This window comes from Bos taurus, chromosome 25 (assembly GCF_002263795.3).
Source record: "Bos taurus isolate L1 Dominette 01449 registration number 42190680 breed Hereford chromosome 25, ARS-UCD2.0, whole genome shotgun sequence".
Classification (NCBI taxonomy): Eukaryota; Metazoa; Chordata; class Mammalia; order Artiodactyla; family Bovidae; genus Bos; species Bos taurus.
In genome coordinates this window covers 491,411-513,652 of record NC_037352.1, presented here as the reverse complement: position 1 = coordinate 513,652, position 22,242 = coordinate 491,411, and the positions used below count along the sequence as shown (strand labels likewise).

Below are 22,242 nucleotides of genomic sequence, written 5' to 3'. Positions count from 1 at the left end.
TGTAGGGACAGGCTACCAAGAAGTGACTGGTAGGATCTTAAGGACCCCAGTGCCAGGACAGGCAGAGCGGGGCTGGGGACGCTTGGGGGCAAAGCGAGAGGGGGAAGCAGCTGCCCCAGCCTCTCAAGTCTCCCTTGGCCTCACCGTGCACTGGGTACGTAGGTCAGGCCTTGGGCCCACAAGATAGGAGGCCCAGTGGGCCTTTCAGGGCACAGTTAGGGGCAACTGATGATCAGAGTATGAGTTCAACAAAGCGGCTGCAGGAAGCTGGGAGCCACGGGGATCTGGTGAAGGGCGCGAAGTGACGTGCCGGCTGTCTCCTGGTGAGAAGTTACAGCGTGAGCACACCGTGGGCCTCAGGCCACCTGCTTCAGCAGCTGGCCATCCCTCTCTGAGCCCACCTCTGCAGCAGAAGAGCACCGGGCCCTCCTCTGTGGGCAGCCGTGAAGACCTGTCAGGGAGGTAGCGGCCCCAGATCAAAGTGGAATTGTCCATTTCTCAGGGCAGCCTGAGTTGTATGTAGCACAAAGCCCTAGGTCAGCGTGGTAGGAGCAGTCAGAGCCCTGGGCTGGGGTGGGGGCCATTGATGAAAGCCATACAGGTCCAGAGACCAGACAGGATGGGAGCAGCCGAGACGTGTAGGTGGCGTGTCTCAGTGGCTGCCAGTGGCCAGTGTTCCCTCTGCTGGCTCTGGGGCCAGGCCTGGCCCTTGGGAGATGGACAGGCAGTCCTGTACCCGAAACGAGTGACAGCTGCCTGACAAGGCCGGGAACGTGGCTACCACTGCCCAGCAGGCTGAGCGGAGCAGGGGAGAATTCAGCAGGAGGTGAGGCAGGCCCCAGATGCTGTTTCTGAAGGTGGAGACCCTTCTTAGCAGAACATGGGGTGTGGTCCTGTCCGCCAGGCCCCACATGGGTCCTCTGCTGACCCCGGTGGAGACGCTGGCCTGGAAGTTGCCAAGTGGCCTCTTCAGGCTTCTACCCTCTCCCCCACAGCCCGGATAGCAGGCTCAGGGCAGTCATCCACGGGCCCTGGAAGCTGCAGGATGGAAGAGTCCATCAGGAAGTACCCCGTCCGTGTGTGGAGTCCCAGGTCTCAGGCAACAACACGCTTATCAGAGCTTACCCACTTACCCAGAGGTCTGCACCCCAGGCCCATGTCCTGCTCTGGGAGCCCCTCACGCCAGGGCAAGGCCCAAACTAGAAAGCAAGTGGCCCTGGGTCCGTCCATCCACGCCAGGACATCTTCAAGGGGCTACACACCCAGCCCCCACATCTGCAGAGGCCTGCGGAGTGCCCACTGCCCCCCAGCTTGGTCATCGTCTTAGGACAGACAGTGGGGGCCCCCGCCCCAGGAGAAGGGGCACCTCCCCAGACCCCGTTGCTCAAGTGCTGATGAAGGCACAGTGGCGCACTCCAAGCACATTGGAGGCTTTATTGTCCCGGCAGAAAAGACAGAGCCAGGACCCACCCTCCTGACCCTGGGCTGTGGGGACATGCCCAGGCCTGCCCACTGTAGCCCCCAGCAGGGGAGCGTGGGTGTCAGGTGGGCAGTCCTGAGTGCCTGGGTGGACGGGGGCACAGCCCCACCGCCTGCTGCACACACGTCTCCACCTTCACGATGACACGCTGTACATGATGCCACCGCCTCTTGAGGGCCCCCATCCCCGGAACTCTGGGCTCACACCCACACCCAGGTCCTGCCTGTGGCTGCCAGGCAGGTACAGACCAGCGCTGGGACCCCTGCCTGGGGGCTGCCTGCCCCTGCCACAGGCCAGTGACAGGATGGAAGATATAGCCAACAAGCCTGATCCTGCAGGGAGTAGGGTGGGAACGGGCAGCCAGGTGGGCGGGTCCCTGCTGCCAGCAGGGGCACCCCCTATGGCCTGGCTTCACTGAGAGACACCCAGAGGTCTGTGGGCAGCTCCTGCTGCAGAACAGTCTTCCCAGAAGCGTCAACAGGAAGCCCTGTGTGACTCGGTGCCAGAGGCACTGCTGCCCAGCTTCCTGGAACCGCTGGACCGGGCTGGGGGTTGGCAGCGGCTTGGATCCCCCAGACTGGCTGGCTTCTTCCCCACTGAGACAAGCTGGAAGGCACTGGGGACCCCAGGGAGCAGCCCCCAGGGAAGGAGATGCTTGGGGGCCAGAGTCTCGAGGTTACTTGAGTGCACCCTGGGAAGGGCCCCCCTACCCATGACAGGGTGGGGTGCAGGGGAGCAGCCAGGAGGATCGCCGGCCCATCCCACTGGGAACGGGCAAAGCGGGCAGAGGCAAGGCTCTGCACACCCGTCCGGGTCTGGGGCAGGTCCAGGGGCCGGTGGGACAAGGTGAACCGTGCCGTCACAACAGGTCAGCAGGGGGCCCCGAGGCAGAGCTGATGGTGCTGAAGCTGGGTGCTGGCTTGGCTGACTGCGCGCGTCCCCCTCCTCACCACCCCCAGGACCGGAGTCGGGTGGAGATGCGACGGGTGGGGCCTGCAGAGGCCCCGACAACCAGGGGTAGCAAGAGGTGTGTGCCGCCCTGACACCTGGCAGATGGCGGTGCAAGGCGGGCCGGGGGCCGGGCCCTCAGTCCTGCTTGTCCCCTCTCTGCCTCCAGGGGTAGATGAGCTCCCCGAAGAACAGCTTGCGGCACAGGGAACCCCAGGAGTGCTTGGGGTGGCAGCCACAGCTGGGGAGGCGGTAGGTGCGCACCACGTGGCTGAAGGGCAGAGGGTTTATCTGGAAGCACAAGGGCAGCGATCAGCCAGGACATGGCCCCAACCCCCGGACTCCCTCTCCAGGCCTCGCAGGCTGTCCTGGGGGTCCCTGGGCTGGACAACTGCAGGGCAGGGCTGGCTCCGAGCCAGACACACTCTTGCTGGGGCACACAGGTCAGGCAGGCCCGGGCCTCAGTCAGCAGTGCTCTGCTCTGGCCCGGCTGCGGGGGCCGAGACCCCGCTCCAGGACTCACTCCTTGAAAACCACCTCGCTCCAGGCCTCCCCAGAAAACCACACAGGCTCCTTAGCCTCTGAACTCTCCTCTCAGGCCAGCCTGGCTGCTTTTGCGCCTCAGGCAACTGGCCCACAGCCCCAGGGGGACAGGCCCCAACCCAACAGGGCTGGCCTGTGCCACGTTTCTGATATCCTGCCTGGAGACAGAGCCCCGGCCCAGGGCAGGACACAGGGACGCAGGGCCCAACAGGTAGAGCCTGGGTACCCCAGGGTGTCTGGCACACCACAGGGATTCAACGCTGGGGGAAGGCCCAGGCAGAGGGGGCGTCACGGTGCCCAAAGGCCTTGGGAGCAGGGGAGTCTCCCCGGGGCCCCTGAGGCCCCCCACCAGGGGGGCAGAGAACATGCCCCAGAACAGGGGGCCTCACGGTGAGCAGGGCGCCTGTCGACGGGCAGCAACGCGAGGGCCGCAGGGAGGCCTTACCTGCATCAGGAGGCGCAGGGGCCGGCCAGCCTCGTGCTCCAGGACCCGGAACTTCACGCCGGCTGTGAGGAGAGTGAGGCCCGGTGAGGCGGGGCGGTCCCCGCAGTGCGCCCCTTGGAGGGCTGCACGTTGTGGGCAGCAGCCGCCCCTCACCAGAGCTCCAGCAGAACCGCACTGAGACCAAAGCCCAGGGTCTGCAGGCAGGGAAGAGCCAGCAGGCTGTGCTGCTCTGTGAGCAGGGCAGGGGTTTCCTAGAGTGGACACAGCACCCACTGGGGGGTGGGCACCCTGCTCATCACAGTGCCTTCCAGCACAGCTGACTCGGGGACCCACCACACTCTAGCCTGCAGTGTAGGCTCCCATGCCTGGGGATCCCCAAGGTGGAAGGTTCTTAAAAGGAGAAATAGGAGCTAATTATCAATTGATGAAGAGGCCCCAAGGCAACGCAGTGGAGAGAAAAGGCGGCATCTGCAGCCTTTCCTTTCCTGGGAAGTTAAAAGGACTGCGCAGGCCTGAGCGCAGGCGGGGCCAGGGAGGTGCCAGGTCCGGGGGCTGAGGTGTGGTGGGGACTGGGGGAGCCTGGGCCACCTGGGGGTCAGCGGAGGAAGCTCTCGGAAAGAGGGTTTGAGGACATCCGGTGGGCAGACTCAAGGCCTAAAGCCCACAAACACGCACATTCATGTCTCCTGACTCCAAACTGGCTGCGAGCAGCCGCCACAAGCTCTGGGGTGGGCTGAGCTGCTGGCTGCAAACCAGCCCAGGGCCTCCTGGGCACACTGGTCACCCGGGGGCCACGCCAGGAACCCCCAGTTTCCCCGACTGTTCAAAGACCCTGCACTGGGTAGGCTGGACCACAACTCTGACCAGTCGGGTCTGGCCTCCCTGTGCCTGCAGTGGGGACGGCCTCCCGTCAGGGGCATCTGGCCAACCTGCAGCTGATGTCAGCATGCAGACAGGGGCCTCTGCCTGCAGGGGGGCCAGTGGGGGTGGCCGGGCTGGCCAGTGTGGCCGCAGCAGGCAGCAGTCTTCTGGGGGGCCAGCCCCCAGTGGAGGGATGCCAGCAGGCACACAGCCTCACAGCCACAGGGGACACGTCTCTCTTCTGAGCCACACACAGGCACTGCCCATGCGACACTGCAGGCACGCTTCCGAGCAAACTGCACACTCATCCCAGGAAAGGCTCAGGAGGCAGGAGGGCTGCGCGTGCAGCCTCTGAACCTGAAGGCGGGCTCCCCCTGAAGCTCACGCCCCAGAACCAGGGCCCTGTGCTCCCTGCCTGCCTGCCACACAAACCGCGGCTTCCAGGGCCCCAAGCGTGCTCCCTGGCCAGCGTGCAGACCTACCCGCAAGCCTGTAGGGCCGGCACAGCCGGAGGCCAAGCGAGTACAGCGGCAGCGAGTTGATGAGGTCCACGAGCAGATGGACCAGGCCCTGCACGGTGACCACTAGGAGCCGGAGCTGCAGCACAGACAGTGCTCAGGGTCTTGGGCCTGGGACCGTGGCCAGAGCCATGCTGCACATGCCTGAGCTGAGCGGCCTGACAGGTCCCCGGGGCGTGCAGGGGCCCAGCCCTGAACCTGAGGCCTGAGCACAGGAGTCACGAAACCCCCTCCCACTCAGAAGACGGGGCACTCCAACCCAGGGACACACGCCACTGGCCCCTCGGCCTGGCCACCTGGGTACCACGCCCCTCTGCTGGCCACACTCCGCCCCCCCGCACTACGGAGAGCCCTGCCCTCCATGCATCCAGCGGCGTATGCCGGGGCAGTAGGGGGTGGTACCCCCAGGGTGGACCCCTGTCCACTCCAGGGCCCAGTACACAGAGTCCAGAACAGCCACCCTCTGTTGTGGCTGGCACAGGTGGGTGGTCTGCCCACAGCTGCCCGCTGGTAGGCAGAGCCGGCAGTCACCACTCTGCGCACGTGGCACTCGGCTCACCAGGGTGAACACCAGGTAGTACAGGGCCGTGGTAGGAAGCAGGAAAATCAGGATGGTGAAGAGCAAGGTCCCGATGAACAGCTACGAGGAGAAAGGATGCCAGCATCAGCAGCAGCAAGAGCCCCACGCTGGGGCGCCCCCACCTGCACTGACCATAGCCCCTCCGCCAGTCCAGAGGTGGAGCGCCCACCGCTGCCTGATGCCAGTTGGGACAGCCCTCCCCAGTCCTGGGAGGGATGCCTGCCCTCCAGACCTGGTGACACAAGGGCAGAGAGTGGGTAGAGACAGGACCAGCTGAGAGGTGTGCAGCCCATACACTAGACAGGAGGGGGGTAAAAATTAGGCAGGAAGAGAACACCCTGAAGGGCAGCACTCAGGGTCCCTGTGGCGGGTGTGGACAAGCTAACAGGACGAGCCAGGCCCCATGCGCACTCACCTCCAGCGCCTGCTGTCCTGCAGCCTCCCGGAGCAGGGTCTGTCCCCGCCTGCGGCGAGTTCTGCCCCGTTATGGCCCCGTATACACCCTGCCCCTTGCAGCTCCCTGAACCCCTGGGGCCTGCGGAGCAGGAGCGAGGCTGCCCCTTGTGATGCCCGGGCCACTGCATGGGCCGGCGCAGGCCGAAGGCCGGCTGGACGGAGCTGGTACCTGGTCCAGGTCGTAGGAGCAGGAGTCCACGCGCTGGCGCAGGACGTTCCACTTCTTCCCTCGGAACAGGCGCCACAGCGAGGACAGGCCGTGGATCTTCAGGGAGTAGAGCCTGCAGACCACTCCCGTCAGGGTGGGGGCCACCCCACACCCGCCCGGCCCGGGAGCCTGTCTGCGCCCAGGGCCCGGGGCTGCACGCGCCAGCCCGCCGGGGGGTAGGGGGGGGGGCGGCACACCCACCTGGCGCCGTAGACGTAGAAGCAGTAGATGTGGAAGGTGAGAAGGGAGATGATGTCCGACAGGATGGACAGGGCGACCGTTAGGCCCAGGCAGGCCGACAGACCCAAGTGCCACAGGATGTGCTCGATGAAGGGGGACATGAGGTGGATGTAGCCTGGCGGGACGGGGTCAGCCTTGAGGGGTGCCCGGGGTCCTGCAGCCCCTGGTCCTCCCTGAGGTCGGCTGCCTGAGGTGTGGCCCAGCTCCACACACAGGGTGCTGGGCCGACAGGAAGCAGAGGCCAAGAGGCCCCCTTCCCCCTCAGCTGGGCCTCTGTCCCCGGGGCACGCACCGCGGGGCTGGCCGGCACTCACTGATCCACAGGTGGATGTGATACAGGAAGAAGCGGCCCAGCACCTGGTCCAGCGCCCGGTTCATTTTGAGCCCGGCGGGCGCACCCATCAACCACTGCAGCAGATGCTGGAGCTCCTCGGCCACACGCTGCAAGGATGGGGGTGTCACCCGGTGACCCACCTGGGGACCCTACATGAGCCTGGGGGTTCAAGCTCATCAGGGGCCCACGAGCTGGGCAGGGGTGGGGTAGCTGAAGGGTCCCACGGAGGGAAGAATGACGAGGGGTAAGGGTCTGGCACGGGGCCTCACAAGGAGCGAGTAAGCCGACTCCCATCCTGGCCACCCCAGGAGGAACACGGTGCAAGCACGGCAGGCGGGCCCTCAGGCCTGGGCCTCGGTACCCATGGGGGGCCACAGGCGCCCTGTCCCTGCCCTGTCTGCCAGCCCCTCCTGCCTGCACACAGGCCTCTCCCAGCCCTGGGTGATGGCCTCTGCTGCGTCTGGGGCAGTGAGAAGGGAACAGAATGTTCTTTATAAATAGAGCTTATTTAATATTTAAAGGGTAAGAGCTTGGCAGCAGGAAGAAGCTTTCATTTTTAAATTAAATATTTATATTTCTGAGCAATCCTGCAGAAAAGAGGCCTAGGATAAAACTGGCCGAAAGGCAGAGCGAGGATGAAACGGGTGGAGTGGCCGAGCCCCCTCCCAGCCCCCAGGTCCCCCCTCCTCCCTCCTGGGCCAGCCTCCCTTAGAAGCTACGGGACTTGGCCTGCGGGCTCCTGCCCTGTGGGGTCCTGGCCACCAGCAGGCCCAGTGCCCACCTGTGACTGGAGACTAATGATAGCAGGAGTGGCTGAGCCCACAAGGATGCTACAGTCAGATCTCAGCGGCTTGACCACACCCAGGGCCGAGAGGGCCCCAGAGGCCTGGGAGGGGTGCTGAGGGGCTGCCCTGGGCAAAAAGACAAGCTCCCGATACAAGTGCTGAGACGGCAGAGAGAACTCAGAGCCTGTGTGGACGGACAGCAGGCAGGCGGCCATGGCTGGGAGAGGAAGCCGGGGCTTCTGGCCCTCAGTGCGGGAGCCACAGAACCGGCGGGAGGGTGGCAGACGGGAGGCTGAGTGCACCACAGAGAGCAGCCTGGAGGCACGGGGTCTCCGTGACGCTGACCCGCTGACCGTGCACAGGCCTGGGCTGATGGCCAGGAGAGCAGAAACGACTGTGCACAGCGGGGCCACGGGGCGCTGGGACCTGGGCCTGGCAGGCAGGTGGTGCCCCTGCAAAGCCTGCACAGGGGCTCCAGATGGCCACCGTCAGGACGGGAAGGCCAAGGCCAGCAGCAGCAAGGTGGCCCAGCTACAGGGCCCACATCTATGCAGCTCCACGGGTCCCGCAGGACACAGTGGCTGTGAGGGGACCGGGCAGGCCCGCTGCGAGCTGCTCCCAGGAAGGGCTCGCCCCACCCCCAGGAAGCAGGTGCTGGAGAGCAGCCGGGGCCCTCCCGCCAACTCACGTCAGCCACAGGGACGAGCGCCTCGGCCAGATGAGCAAAGCGGTCCTTCCTGTGCAGCCAGGACAGCAGCAGGAGGCCCAGGGCCATGTCGAGCAGCACAGAGACCAGCGTGTTGGCCTTCCTGGAAGCAGGTTCAGCGGGCGTGAGTGTGCAGGCAGCTGCAGGGGTCAGTGGGGGGCAGGGGGCCCGCAGCGCCCGCACCTCATCAGCTGGGCAGGGCCCTCGGCCCTGTGGGCACTGACGACGAGCGTGAGCTGGTCCAGCCGATGCCTGAGCTGCTCGCAGGTAGACAGCTTGCTCCAGATGAAGGACAGTGGCCACGGCCGGAACACCCTGCAGGGCACGGAGGCAATAGGCCTTCGGGACCTCGGGTTTCCCTGCATTGGGGCTGCCACAGTCACGGCTACTACCCCTCAACGTGCAAAGGGAAAAGGCCCTGGCGGCCCCAAACACCCATGGCCACACTGCTGAACTCCGTGGGCTGTGGACACAGGGGAGGCCCTGTGGGCAGCCCAGTGCGGGTCACAGTCGCTCCTATCAACTGGGAACACGAGGTGCTAACTCCAAGCACTGAAGCTGAGCACCTGCTGGACAGACGACCGTGTCCAGGGTCAAGCCCAACACGACTGACCCCTCACGCAGCAAAGGAAGCACCAGACGCTTCACAGACCTGCAGACATTGAGAGGATGTGTTCTCAAGCGAATGTGAACCAAGTGTCCAACGGCAAACCCAGCGCCTGAGTCCGGGGCAGCCCAGAGCCCTGCTGTTGGCCGGAGGGGCCGACGGGGCGCCTGCCACGTGCAGGGCCGCCAAAGGAGCACGCTGAGGGCCCCGGGGGGAGGGGGCCTTGACCCTGGAGGTTTAGACTTTGACCCAACTCCCAGAGAGAAATGCAGTCAGCACACTCCCGTTCCACCCAGTGGAAGGAAGGCGATGGGCAGGGTCTCCCCAAGGCCCAGGTCAGCCCCCCAGGACTTCGCTCCTGCAGCCACAGCCACGCCTCACACTGATGTTTGGGGCTCCTGATGGCCACCAAGGCCTAGCGCCTGCCTCTGGGTCTTCGGGACTGGGGGCACTCGAGCCGCAAGCAGCTGTTCTTGCGTTCTTTGAAAGCCAACAAAAGCGAAGGAACGTCTCTTCTCTAAAGTGCCCCCAAGCAAGCCCAGACACTGTCACATGACTCATTTCAAGGTCAAGACACTAGCAGCCCCTATAACCTAAGGTGCTGCCCACACACAGTTGCTGGTCTCTCTGTGGGGACAGGGCCACGTGCCCCCAGAGCCCCTGGGGAGTAGGCGAGGCCCGTCCCCAGACCTGAGGCCAAACCCCTTGACCTGGGGTACAGCATGGCTGTTCCGCGCCCAGCGGGGCCTCTGGGGGCTTCTCACAGGGAGAGGGCCCACAGCCAGGAGTGCCCTGGTGAAGCCCGAGACCAGCCCCCAGCAGACAGTGAGGGGCTACTGCCCGCAGCCTCCCAGTGCGGCCACTCCTGCAGCGCCAGGGAATGGGGTGGGCAAGTGCCGGGAGACCAGCAGGGGTCCCTGTGCGGAACAGCCCAGGTCTCCCCAGCACCTAAGTTCCCTGTTGAGGCCTGAGCTGTCTGAGGCTCACTGCGTCCCCTCCCCAGTGGGTCCCACGCAACAACCGAGGCTGCTGGGAAGCCTGGCTTCACCCAGAGCAAGAGGCACCAAGAGAGCAGCCCCCACTGGGGACGGGACGTGGGACAAGACCGGGGTGCGGGGGCAGCGTGGGCCTCAGAAGGGCCCGTCTGGCCTCTGTGGGCCCGACCTACCCGCCCTGCCCCGGGGACACCTACCGACAGGCGCTGGCAGCGGAGACCAGTGACAGCAGACAGGCCAGCAGCAGGCAGACAGGCCCCGCCGCGCGCTTGGCCAGCTCCACGAGGATGCTGGCCTCCACGCCCTCTGACTGCCAGTGCGTCAGCCGCACGGGGCCCTCATCGAACCGGTCACTTTGGAAGAGCACCTCACTCCGCGCCACTGTGTCAAAGACGGCAGCCAGGCCACCCGCGCTGGCTGTGGCATCCCCAGCCTGGCGCTCGGGCAAGGCTGCGGGCGGGTGCAGCCGTGACAGCAGCACCTTGCGCTGGTCGTAGAAGATGAGCATGACCTGGTCCTCGCAGGCAGGGGCGAGGGGCGTGGGCCCCTGCCGGCGGGTGGCCTTGCAGTTCCAGGACTTGCTGCCCCTCTCCCGACACAGCTGCAGCCAGGGCTCGTGGGAGAAGAGGGTGCCTAGGCCCTCAAGGAAGTGGCCCAGGCTCTCCTCCGGCTCCTGCCGGCGGTGGCACCAGGTGCCCAGCACAGCCACGCCCACCTGGCTGGCCTGCTGCACCTGGGCCAGGAGCTCCTTGACCTGGACGGGGATGAAGGGAAAGTGCACCACAGCCAGAACCACAGCACTGCTCTGCTCTGGAACCCACCGTCCCACCAGGAGGCCGCTGTCTGCCGAGGCGCAGCACGTGGGGAAGAAGGCCTTGAGCACCATGCCGGGGCCGCTGGAAAAGAGGAGGGCTCAGCTCAGAGCCACCACCGTCCTGTGAGGGCCCAGGGTGGCTGCCAGTGCTGGGGAGATAGGCTCTGGCCACAGCTTGTGGCTCAGACGACCCTGACAGACACATCCACGTGGCCACTGGGCCCACAGATGGGGGCGACCCGGCTTCAGGTCTAGTCGCAAGGCTGGCGGGGGAGCCCCCAGCTGCCCATCTCCGCCCTGGGCTGCAGTGTGCACAGGCCCAGGCCACGCCCACCCCCACCCAGAGACAGGGCCAGGCTTCCCTGCTCCAGACACAAGCACCTGAAACTCAGCGCCACTTAGGGGCTGAGCACAGGGCTAAATTTTTGTTTTTAAAGAACTGATTATGGTTTTTGACTGCAGCACAAGGGAAAATCTACAATCTCATTAACAATTAAAGTAATTTAAACATCTCAAAGCTTGACTTACTAAGCTAGCAAGAACAAAGATGCACATCTAAACAAATCACTGCTGAGCTGAGGAAAGTCAGGCGCGTGCCCACCGCCAGCAGCTGTGAGCCTTGGTGTGGGGGCCCCAGAAGATGCCTGGGCACGTGCCTGGTGCCCGAGTGAGCCCCTGGGGAGCCTCGGTGCTCAGGCTGGGATCCACCGGCATCCACCCTGCCCCAGCCTCCCCCTGCATGGGGCCCACCCCTCCCTGGGCTCCCACCCTCTTGTCACAGCTGAGCACCTCCCTCAGGACCTCCCCCCACAGGCTGTAGAGATGGGGGTGGCGCTCCCCAGCCTTCACGTGATCCTGGACAGCAACAACCTCCCCAAGAGGCCGCGGTTTCTGAGTCCTGCGGGGCTGCGAGCCTCACCCTGCACGAGAGTCAGCCTGCTGCGGAGCCAACTCTCAGGAGCTCTCCACGTCCCACCCTGGCGGGCCTGGCGGGCAGGAGCTTCGCCTTGGTGAGGGCTCACTGGGGCTCTGGCCCCCTCCCAGACACGAACGACCCCACTGTCAGCACAAAGCGCACAGCAGCGCCCTGCCACACCCGAAGGAGGGACACAGGCCTCTCACTGAGCCTGGCCCTCCAGGCCCCCGGGCTCACCAGGCCCTTGGGGACAGGGGGACAGCGAGGCTGAGGAGGCGTGACTTTGAGGGAGCCCTTTCCTGAGAGTCGGGAGCTCTGGAGGGGGCCTCACACGCCCACGACTTAACAGGCAACTGGGGCAGCTACTTTCCTCCCCTCCAGGGAGCCCAGAGCGGGCTGGAGGGAGAGGCCTCTCCCCGCTATGGGTTCTGACTGAAAGGGTCCCCCTGAGTCCAGCAGCAACCAGACTCCCAAATGCCCCTCCCTGCAGAGATCAGAGACAGCAGGCAACATGGCGTCTGCAGGGAGACCTGGAGCCCAAAGGCAGCCCCGGGCCAAGTCCCTGTGGCCACTGGCAGGGGCATCAAGGACTGCCCTGTCTCCTGACACCTGTCAAGGGCATCACAAAAGGGACAGAGGCATTCTGCGTGTGAGTCCCGCCAATGCATGTTGACGACCAACGGGGAGCGGCCAGCACGGCACAAGCCTCTCAGCACCAGCCACTTGCAAACACCAGGTCAGCCAACTGACAGGATCACGGTCCCCTGCTTGGGGACTCCTCTCACAGGAGCTAAGAAAACCGCCCATTGCTACTGTCAGAAGACAAACACACTTGGCCTAACAGTGAGCAGATGCTCTGGGCAAAGCTGGTTACACGGTGGTTTCACTTGCAGAAAATTCATCGAGCTGTACACATACGATCTGTGCACTTTGTGTGTTTTATGCTTCATCTACAAAGTTTACCTATTAAAAGAAAGAAAGAAAGGAGAAGAAGAGCTCCTCATGTCTGGGGAAGGCAGCAGAGGGCAGAGGGTGGTGTTCCCATCTGTGGGGCAGTGAGAAAGAACTCTTAAATCGAGGGGCAAGTTTCCATCCCCACCCCCACCTCAGCCTCTGGGAGTGACCAACACAAAGAAGTCTGCTCAGATCAGACCGCCAGAAAAAGATGAAAGAGCAGGCAATCGATAGCAGAGGTGCAGATGGGAGAAAGCGGGGCAGTAACTCGGCACCGTGTGCATCTTTAAAGACTGCGATAAAGACAAGGGCACAAGCCCGGGAAAGCTGCCTGCTACCCAGGACACCAGGTGCCCTGTGACCCAGCCCACCACCCCAGGTCAGGCAACAGTCTGTGGGACACCCCTCTCCACACGACCTGAACTTAACCATCTACCTTGTGAAGCCAGCAGTCTGTCGTCCTCCGCCAGAACTGATTCAGGGCAAACACCCAGTTATGACTGGCCAGGGACCCCTCACTGCCTAAAACCATCCTCTGGGGAGTCTCCTGATCACTGCCCTTGGTAGCTCACAAGAATTCCTTGTACTCCTTATGTCTGCGATTAAAAACAACAAGGATTGTGTTTAAAGAGGGCTTTCCCCCTCTCTTTTCAGAAGAAAGGACACGAATCCAGGGCTCTGGGTTTTGGCCTGTACCGCAGTCAGAGACGACGGTAAAGCGCTGATGGCGAGTCCCCTTGACCCTGAATGCCCTTCCACCGGGTCCACGGCGGGACCGTGTGGGGCGGGCCAGAGGGCACCAGCCGGCCGCCCCTCACCGCACAGGGCCGGGCTCCAGACGCCCCGCCAGAGCGCCCCCGTGGCCCGCCGCGAACCTGGCGTCGCCGCCCCGACCGGCCTCCGGTGGCGCCCCCACTTTACGGCTGAGAAAGCAGGGGCTCCGAGAGGTAAGAGGCCCGCGTCGGCTCCGGAGGTCCCCGGGCTCCCCGGCCGCCGCGGCGGGGCCTGGGCGCACAGCCCGGCGGGGCGGGCCCCCAAGGTCGCGCCCCAAGGCCGCCGGCCTCCCCCGCGGTGCTCACCGGGGCCGTGCACTGGGCCGGCGGGGTCCGGCTGGGGTCGGGGACCGCGTCGGGCGGGCCCAGGCGGGCGGCGGCGCTCCAGGCCCCCAGCCCCGCCGCGGCCGCGCCGCGGGACACGCGCCCCATTTCCGCCCGCTCCCGGCGTTGCCGCGCGACGGTCCGCCGCACAGGCGCCCGGGCTGCCCGCTGGCCCCCGCCGGAGCGTTCCGCGCACGCAACGTTCCGGTCCCGGAGCCGGCGGCCGGCCCGCGCAGTGCCCCGGTCCTTCTGGCGGCCTTGTCTCCCCACGCGCTGCGCACAACAGCCTTCTCCCCGTCGCAGCGCTTCTGTCCCCCCCAGTCTACCTACAGTGTCCCCCAAACCATTGCCTTCCAGTTCCCCACCACGGCGTCCAGACCTCCCCTGTCCCTGGTTTCCTCGTCTGAGGGTTCCAGATCCAACCTTGCCCCATCACCGCGGGGTTAAAGGACCCCCAGGCCCCGGAGGGGGTGGGGCGCCAGGGGTCCCAGAAGAAACTGCCTCTTCAGCTCCGGGCTGGCCCCCTAGCACTCTGCTCCCTGCAGAGGCCAAGCGACCCCTGAAGTTGCAGGGCCAGTCCAGAGGCTGAAGCCATCTGGGATGGGGGTTGGGGGGCGCCTCTGGCCCCCTCTTCTTCAGGGAACAAGACCCCTAACTCAGCAGCAGCCGTCAGCATTGACGCAGCACCTGTTCCCCGCACTTCCTTACTCTGACCCACTTAATCCAGGGCCATGCTCTCAGGAGCCAGGACACACAGATGGATCCTGAGACCACCCCCTCACCACGCCCAGGGCCAGACTAGGCGTGGCCCACCCCGGGGGCCCTGATGGAGCTGGGAGCCTGGCTGGGCCCAGACTCTGAGGAACCCCACTCCTCGGCACCCCCAGCCTGGTTTTTCTGTCTGTGCTCACAGGAAGGCTCTCCTGCTCTTGACTACTGCCCGGGACTCTCCCCCTGCCCATGAGCCTGAGCTGTTTGGTCCAGCTCCAGGAGGTCAGACAGTCTCACATGGGCCCGGAGCATGGAGGGTGGTAACCCAGCTGTGTGTCACCCCAGGGTGCCTCCAGGTGGCCCGTCCTCTGCTCCCCCTCTTACCTCAGCTGGGCCCAGAGAAGCTGCAGGAGTCTCGGCATCCAGGGCACCTCTGAAAACAGGGGACAGTGAGGAGCCGCACCCCTGCCCAGCCCAGCCCAGCCCAGCCACACCTACCCTGCCTGCCTCCCTCTGATTAGAAGGCTGGGGCTGGAGCACTGAATGGAGAGCCGGCCCGGGTAAGCGCTGGCGGCTGGCCCAACACGCCAGAGACATCCAGGCTTCAGCTGCTGGCCCCAAAGTGCAGGCCTCCTAGACCCTGGGGGCTGGAGGCAGCTGATTCCGGCTGCCCCCTGAATCTGAATCCTCCCCAGGAGAAGGAGAGGAGTCCAGGCCAGGGCCCGGTATGACGGGGCTCAGGACTGTCAGCAAATGTCCAGGGTCAGGAGGGCGAGACCCACGCCAGGAGGACTCTGAGAAACCTGAACATTCCTTCCATCATAGTCTGGGCCCAGGGGGCTACGCCACGCACAGAGAGGGGCGCTGCGGTTCAAGCCCACAGTATCAGTCCAACTCCAGGTGGGACTGGTACACTTTGATGTCGCCGTCCTCTGCGTCTGCCACCAGCAGCTGGCCCTGGGGCCCACAGGCCACACCCAGGGGCCGCCTCAGCCCCTCGGAAACCAGGCAGATGGGCTCCCTGGCCCGGCGGAACAGGGTCACCTGGCGCCGCCGCTGGTCCGCCACAATGACACCGCCCGCTGCGTCAGTGCACACACCTGCCGGGCTGCCAAAGGGGTGCCCGGTCAGGTCCCCCAGGGAGCCCAGGGGCTGGCGGGCACTGCCAAACAGCTGTACGTCCCCAAACTCCTCGCTCACAGCCAGGCCCCCGTCGGGTGCCAGGCCCACCCAGCAGGGGCCCTCCAGGCCTAGCAGGGAGGCAGGGGCCAGTGGCGCCAAGTCAGGGCCCAGTGTGAAGCTGTGCACAGCCCCAGGCACGTAGTCTGTCACCAAGAGGCGGCCGAAGGCATCTACAGCCAGCCCCCGGGGGGCGGAGAAGGAGCCCACCGTCACCCAGCGGCCTTGAGGAGCTTGGGTGGTGTGCTGGAGCGCACGGACAGCCCCGTGGACCAGGTCACTGACCACCACGAGCCCAGCAGCTGTCACCACCACATCTTCCGGTACAAAAGCCCCAACCCCTGGCACGTAGCAGGGCAGGTGGCAGATGGAGCGTCCCTCGAGGTCCAGCACGTGGACGCAGGGTGTGGCACCCGCTGTCAGGAAGAGCAGGCCATCTGGGGAGCAGTGCAGGCCCTGGGGTCCCCCGGTAGCTGCGGCAGGCACTGGGATCTGCCCAAGCAGCCGGGGCCACCGGCAGCAGGCAGGGCCTCCGGGAAGGTCCAGTGCGGGGCACCGTCCCTGGGCCGTGGCTGATGCGCTGGTCGGGGAGGCCCAGGAAGTCCAAGCAGGAGGCCTGGGAGCAGGCGATGGGCCGCCGTCACAGCCTCAGCATCTCTGAGCCAGTCCTCCAGTCCAGCCAAGCGTGGGGCTGCAAGACAAGTAACAGCCTGCCGTGACCCGGGCAGCGCTGTGGGCCCGACACGGCTTCCTGGCACCCTGGTGTCCTCTCGACCTATAGACCTGACTGTCCCACCACGCCCCGACTGCCAGTCATGCATCTGGGCCCTGTTTTCCCAGCTGTGGTCCCTGAGCACAGTTCTGAGAGACACACGACCCCCAGATGGCTGCTGTTCCGCTCTGAGGTTCAAGAAGAGCTCTGGGCACCTCGCTGTCCGAAGTGGGGTAGGGGTGACAGATGAGCAGTGTTTCTCTAAAGGCAGAGGAACGGGGCCTTGTTGGAGACCTCCAGCCCTGAGGGGTAAAGTAGGGGTCCTTTCCTAGGCCTCTCTGGCCGGGGGGAGGGATCTCCTACCTGGGACCAGGCTCCCTGGGCCGCAGGCCTGTGTTGTTGGAAACCAGAGCTCAAGGGGGTGGGAGGAGCCACCTGGCCTCAGGGAGGGGCCGGCAGAGCTCTGGCCAGGTGGCCTTTGAGCTGCAGCCCAAGGAAGCCCGAAGGAAAGAGCCTGGCACTCAGCTGCTACCCGCCAGACACCCTCCAGCGTCGCCGCATTCCCGCCTCGGGGCCTTTGCACTGGCCTCTGGGACATTCCTCAACCTGTCCGGCTGGTTGCACTCAAGGTCCACCCAGCCACCCTCCCCAGGGGTCCAGGGCCTCTACTGCCACCACCTCAGGGGATAGCACCCACTCCGTCCTCCAGCCAGACCACAAGTTCAGGACTGAGGGAAGGGCTGTGCCCCTCGCCTGCTGGCTAGCTCACTCACCGGAGCCCAGGGTGGAGGCACCCCCGCACAGGCTACAGGTTGGGTCCTGTTTCTGCACCTGTGATGCAGGGATCACACACCTCTTGCAGAGTCAGGCTTACATCTGTCCAGTGGGTGCTAAGAAGTGGGAGTGCTAATGGGGGGCTGAAGTGGGAGGGGGCTCCCTCAGATTCGGGACCTGGGGATTCTCCAGACCCCTCATGCGTGGGTCAGCCCTCAGCCCCTAAGCCCCTCCAGGAAGCCCCTGAGGGTGGGGTTCAGCCCGTGTCTGTAACCCATAGCACTCCCTACCCAGCCACCTACACCCCAGCTCTGGAGGCTGTTGGGGGTGGGCGCGATGCTATCTGCTGTCGCCACGGCTGATGGGCAGCTGCAGTCCTGATCCGACTGGCCCCAGCCCGGCCAGCCCAGCCTGGGGAGCCGAGAGCAGGCAGGAGCGGCCTCCTGGGGCCACTCCTGGGTGGGCACAGAGGTGTGGCCAGCTCCCAGGCAGAGAAGCGATTAGCTGGGCCCAAGGGTCCCTGGGGCACCCCTCCCCCCGCTGTGGGAAAGCCAAGTCTGGCCGCACTGGGAGGGAGGCAGTGGGCTGTGAAAGCCGCCCGATGCCTATCGCAGCTGCAGGGGCTGGCCAGGGCCCAGTGAAGGCCACGCTGTGCGACCAGCCCTGGGCCACAGCACGTGGGGCACTGTTTAACCAGAGCGAGCAGCCTCCTGGACGAATCTGACATTAGGGCTGGCCGGCCAGATGGGGCTGGAGGCATGCCCTGGGGTCTGTGCCTACCACCCGTATGCAGAAATGCAGAGAATCTGAGACTGTGCATGCCTGCCTTCCCTGCCCCTGCTCTGCCCCTGTGGATAGCGCCCCACTCTCTCCCCAGACTCTGGGTCCCGGGGGAGGGCCCAGGACACTGTGCCCCGACGCCCAGTCTGGGGACATTTACGTGGACGGTGACGCTGCAGCGGCAGTGAAGAAGGAGCCCAGACGGGTGTGTGAAGGTGGTCTCCATTTTAATGTCCACAAACGTGCTCACCAAGGGGCCCTGGGCGGTGCCTGCATGGCCCTAGAGGCAGGCGTGGCCACAGCAGGTGGGGGTCTGTCCCCAGGCATGCTGGGAGGGGAGGGGAGCCAGGCGGCGGGCGCGGGGTCGGAGGAGGGCACCCGTCTAGGAAGGACCACGGGGGCAGCAAGGGCTGTGGTCAGACCTCGGCACCCGGCGGTCTCTGCAGGCCCGGGACGGCCTCGGGGGGCCAGGAGCCCCCAGCCCCACCGTGGGGGCCCCAGCTGCTGGGAATGACAGGGTCCTCGGGCCCCTGCAGGGGAAGGGCCGGCGGAGGGACACTGGAGTCGGCTTCACACTTGGTGGTGTGGCCGGTCAGAGGCTGGGCCGCCAGCAGGCCGCGTGGCTCTGGGGTCCCCCGGGCCAGTGTGGGGCCCAGCTCTGGCTGCGTCCATGGCCCCGTGGGCACCTCGTGCCCCTTGGCGGGAGCCCGCTTCACAGAGAGGTCAAGGGGTGCGTCGGGTGGCCGCGCAGCCCGCACCAACGCCTGGTGGATGGTGAGCAGCTCACGGCGGATTTTTCCTAGCTGCTCCCGCAGGGGCCGCGGGGCCAGGCCCCCGGCGGGTGCCAGCTGGCCCAGGCGCTGCTCCGCCCTGGCACAGTCGCCCAGGGCCCGCGTCAGGTCCCCACCCACATGCCCAGGGCCCCCCAATGCCAGGCCCAGCGGCTGCGGGGGCAGTGAGGCTGCGGGGCCAGCGGTCTCGAGGTCGCTCAGCTCCTCGTCCTCAGGCCAGAGCATCGCGGAGGGGCCGGTCCGCAGGCTGGGGATGGTTGGAGCCGGTCAGGAGGCTGCATTGTCCCCACGGTGCCCGCCCCTCATGCCCCTGTGCAGCCTGGCACCCTCGCCTGGGGCCTCAGAACCCCAGAAGGGAGGAAGGCTGGCTGTGTGCTTCAGTCTCCCCTCTGCAGCCTGCAGTCCATATTCCTAGCGGCTGAGCTCTGGTGGGGGCCCACCCGGCCACCCTGCCCCTTCAGCCCTCCTCCCGCCTCCCTGAGTGCCCCATGACTGGGACCCCACACCCACCTGCTCTGGGCGCTGACGCTCGCTCGGCTGCAGGGGGCCTTCAGGAGTTCTGGCTGGGCCCCCAGGGCCAGCTTTCTCTTGGGGTCGCTCTGGGCCACTTGCCCCAGCTGCTCTTCCTGCCCGGGGTCCCTGAGAGCACTGCGGGGCCAGGGCCCACCCAGCCCCGGCACTGGCACCTTCAGCAGCCCAGGGACCAGGGCCCCAGGAGGCCCTCTCGGGGGCATAGGGGCCTTGGCGAGGGCGGTCTTGCCGGCCGGCAGCCCCAGGCTGTGCTCCAGCAGCAGGGGGTAGTACAGGCGGGGGGCCAGGGTGGGGCGTTCGGGGGGCTGTGGGGCAGGGAAGGCAGCGGCTGGGGGCAGCAGGGGGCTGGCCGAGGTCAGGAAGGGCACATGGGCGGCGGCAGCCAGGGAGGGCCCCAGGTAGGAAAAGAGGCCCGGGCCGAGAGGGTAGTTGACGCCCAGCAGGGACAGGTGGAGGCTCTGGGCCTCGGGGAGCTCCCCGGAGCTGGGCGGGGGGTAGCAGGGGACACTGGTCTCGGGGCCCACGGCGCCCACCACGGCTGCACTCCTCCGGCCCCCGCCCGACCCCAGCTTCCACGACTCGGCCAGGAGGCCCTCCAGGCCCGCACCCTTCTGCACGTCCCTGGGCTCAGGGGGTGGTGTCCCTGAGGAGGAGCCCTCGGCCCCCAGCCGGGGGCCCCCGACCCGGCGACGCAGGGAGAGGACATCGGTGGCCGCGAGGTCCAGGTCAGGTGTGGCAGGGGCATCCGGGAGCCGCGCCCCTCGGGGCCGGGCGCCGGGGTCAGCTGGGGCCAAGGGGTCCATGGGGCGGCCCGGGGTGGCCGCGGGAGGCCGGGATGTGGCCGGGGCGCGGCGACAGGCCCAGTCGGGGGAGTCCAGGAGGAGGGATAGCGAGTCCTTGCAGAGGCTGTACTTCATGTGGTTGTAGAGGTGGGACTTCTCCAGGCAGGTGAAGGGGCACTGGAAACACTTGTAGTTGTAGGGCTTGCCCCAGGGCCGCGGGATGTAGTGCGGCTTCTTGGGCTTCCGCGCCCGGGTGCGTGCCCCGGGGCCCAGGCGGCAGGAGCCGGCCTCTCGGGACATGGCAGCGGCTAGCGGGCGGGCCCCGGCCCCATGCCACCTGCGGATGGGGCCTGCGTCAGCGCCAGCGCCCTAGCCGAACCGCCCCCCTCCGCCCCGTCACCACAGCGGCCCTCCGCCTCCCCGGCCTCTGCTGCCCAGACCAGCAGGCCTCCCTGCCGGCCTCCCTGGAGGGTCAGCAGACACGGTCAGCACACAAAAATGGGGAAACGGGACTCAGGCAAACAGCAAATGCTTTCTTACTGTAAGTATGGCCGAGCCAACATTTGGGCACTAAAAAATTATTTGTTGTTTATCCGAAATTTAAGTTTAAGTCCTGTACTTTCTTGGTTGACCCTACGTACATGTTGGCCAGTCCCCGGCAGGCCCAATTCTGGGGTGACTCCATCCACACCCATCTGCCCCATGCCAGCAGAGCCTGGGTCTCCATCTACCCCTGGGGCACTGGTGAGTGACTGGAGGAAGCCAAGTATGAGCAGACTCACTTCTGGGGACGCGGCCCTTCCTGTCTCACCCCACCCCAAGGGACCCTGGCTCCCGGGGCAGCCGAGATGAGGAGCAGCAGGAGCTCTAAGAGCCTGTCAACACAGCACGGCCCTGCTCTGCAGGGTGTCCCTGGGCACTGCGGTCTCTGAGAGGGTCACCCTGCGTGGGCCAGGCCAGGCTGAGGGGCGTGGATGTCCGGCATGGCCCCACGGCACGGCCACCTGCTCAGCCCGGCTCCATCTGGGTGGCTGCCGGCAGGTCGGCGGCCGAGCCTGCCGCGGCCGAGCTTGGCCAAGACCCTCCTCTCCCCACACCCCGCTCGCCTGCTCAGAAGCCACTCCACAGTCCATCTGGGCTGCCACCTGGGCCGTCCACCGCCCCAGTGCGCGCCTCGGCTGGGGCTCGGCGAGTGCGTGCACACGAGCGTGCAGGGCTCCTACCGAGCCCTCCTCATGCAGCGCCCAGAGAGACCACCTCGGTGCAGCTGGGCCACCTTGGAACAGAGCCGGGCAGCTGCCAGAATGCAGGGGGCCCAGGCACAAAAGGCTCAGAGACCACTCAGAGTGGACAGGCCACCGCCCATGTGAATACACTGCACATACACACACCGAGGACGCACAGGGTCACAGTCACTCACGGGTGTGGACACACGGGCATGTGTCCCACTCCCTGAGGCTTAGCTGGGCAGGGCTGGGGCAGTCATTGGGAGCAGATCGTCCTCCCTGCTGGCCTTTGGGCTCTGCACATGGCGGGGAGTCACGTCTGCTGCCTCCAAACACTGAGCGGGCACCCCCATCATGGGAATGGCCAGAGGGGCAGAGAGGGCCGCCCATTAGAACGGGCCCTGGGAGGGGGCTAGCATGGCCAGGGCTCCGGTGTGGAGGGCTGCGGCCATCCGGGAAGGGACAGGGCTCCCAGCAGGGCTGGGAGGAGGGGGCTGGCTGAGGAGAGGGGCTGGGGCCCTAGAGGGCCGCAGACACGCCCTGAACTTGGCGGTGGGTGCAGAGGCAGGCCCCACCCCTGCCCCCCGCCCCCCTAAGACACAGATGACAAATGGGTGTGTGTGCTCCAGAGACAGAGGCGGCTGTGCTGGGGCCATCGATCACCCAGCCCTGGGAGCCACACAGCTGTGCCGCCTGGTGCCACCACCACCCCACCTCCCAGCCGGGCCCCTGGACTGGGGGGGCTCCTCCTAGACCCCTGAACTCAGCAGGCAAGAGGCTTGTCCTGTGTTGGGCTTCGAAGCAGTCACCTGGCTGCAGGGGGGCTTGGTAGAGAGACATCTCAGTGCTGCTGACCCCATGGGGGCCCAGAGAACACCTGGTACCTGCCCAGCATGACTGTGCACAAGCATAAAACACCCCCAGACACCAGCACACACCCCACACCTCCAAAGGCATATTCATTCACACGTGTCCCAACCCGTGACTGTGACTGGGTGCCTGTGCCCAGCGTGGCCTGCCGCCCCCCATGTGCTGGCCCAGACACCTGGTCCCACTAACCCTTCCCTGGCTGGGGGAGAGCTGACAGCCGGCCAGGCAGGAGGCCCCACCCCAGGGGGGAGAGGGGGCACCCAGCGCTTGGAGCCCCCAGCAGCCACCAGGGGATTAGACCTTGTGTCTTGCGCCCTTGGGACTTGGGAGCACCCCACAGGGCGTTGTGCAGGTGACCAGGCTCCTCCAGGGCTGAAGTCCAGACCCCAACTCCCTCCC

At 66.0% G+C, this 22,242-nt stretch overlaps 3 protein-coding genes across 7 annotated transcripts; all 3 read right to left on the bottom strand.

Moving 5' to 3' along the window:
- Positions 1 to 1,414: 1,414 nt before the first annotated feature.
- On the bottom strand, positions 1,415 to 14,633 carry PIGQ (phosphatidylinositol glycan anchor biosynthesis class Q). Of its 5 annotated transcripts, XM_059881476.1 has the most exons (13): positions 13,470 to 14,633; positions 12,827 to 12,986; positions 12,400 to 12,481; positions 9,904 to 10,602; positions 8,288 to 8,419; positions 8,087 to 8,207; positions 6,594 to 6,720; positions 6,241 to 6,394; positions 6,001 to 6,112; positions 5,355 to 5,435; positions 4,760 to 4,874; positions 3,417 to 3,478; positions 1,415 to 2,719 (listed from the first exon to the last, which is right to left on the bottom strand). In XM_059881476.1, exons 3-13 carry the CDS (start codon positions 12,438 to 12,440, stop codon positions 2,567 to 2,569), a joined length of 1,797 nt encoding a protein of 598 aa, XP_059737459.1. In that variant the 5' UTR covers positions 12,441 to 12,481; positions 12,827 to 12,986; positions 13,470 to 14,633; the 3' UTR covers positions 1,415 to 2,566. The 5 variants fall into 5 exon arrangements, with proteins under 5 accessions (XP_059737459.1, XP_024841160.1, XP_059737460.1 ...); XM_024985392.2 differs by lacking the exons at positions 12,400 to 12,481; positions 12,827 to 12,986; XM_059881477.1 differs by lacking the exons at positions 12,400 to 12,481; positions 12,827 to 12,986 and having other exon boundaries at positions 14,583 to 14,633.
- Positions 14,583 to 17,919, bottom strand: NHLRC4 (NHL repeat containing 4). The gene is made up of 5 exons (XM_024985449.1): positions 17,894 to 17,919; positions 17,154 to 17,274; positions 16,863 to 16,920; positions 15,052 to 16,024; positions 14,583 to 14,631 (listed from the first exon to the last, which is right to left on the bottom strand). The coding sequence occupies exons 1-4, from the start codon at positions 17,917 to 17,919 to the stop codon at positions 15,084 to 15,086; spliced, it is 1,146 nt and encodes a 381-aa protein (XP_024841217.1). The 3' UTR covers positions 14,583 to 14,631; positions 15,052 to 15,083.
- On the bottom strand, positions 17,775 to 20,176 carry PRR35 (proline rich 35). The gene is made up of 2 exons (XM_015460230.3): positions 18,945 to 20,176; positions 17,775 to 18,681 (listed from the first exon to the last, which is right to left on the bottom strand). Exons 1-2 carry the CDS (start codon positions 20,045 to 20,047, stop codon positions 18,060 to 18,062), a joined length of 1,725 nt encoding a protein of 574 aa, XP_015315716.1. The 5' UTR covers positions 20,048 to 20,176; the 3' UTR covers positions 17,775 to 18,059.
- Between the last annotated feature and the right edge of the window lie 2,066 nt (positions 20,177 to 22,242).

Coding starts and splice junctions, on each gene's coding strand:
- PRR35 (XM_015460230.3), bottom strand. CDS start 20,047: ATGTCCCGAGAGGCCGGCTCCTGCCGCCTGGGCCCCGGGGCACGCACC. Junction 18,682..18,944: donor AGCGTCAGCGCCCAGAGCAG/GTGGGTGTGGGG, acceptor AACCATCCCCAG/CCTGCGGACCGGCCCCTCCG.
- NHLRC4 (XM_024985449.1), bottom strand. CDS start 17,919: ATGCAGGCACCGCCCAGGGCCCCTTG. Junction 17,275..17,893: donor GCACCGCCCAGGGCCCCTTG/GTGAGCACGTTT, acceptor TCGGCTCCCCAG/GCTGGGCTGGCCGGGCTGGG. Junction 16,025..16,862: donor TGCCTCCACCCTGGGCTCCG/GTGAGTGAGCTA, acceptor AGAGATGCTGAG/GCTGTGACGGCGGCCCATCG.
- PIGQ (XM_059881476.1), bottom strand. CDS start 12,440: ATGAGGAGCTCTTCTTCTCCTTTCTTTCTTTCTTTTAATAG. Junction 10,603..12,399: donor TTCTTTCTTTCTTTTAATAG/GTAAACTTTGTA, acceptor CCTCTTTTCCAG/CGGCCCCGGCATGGTGCTCA. Junction 4,875..5,354: donor ACTACCTGGTGTTCACCCTG/GTGAGCCGAGTG, acceptor TCTGTGCTGCAG/CTCCGGCTCCTAGTGGTCAC.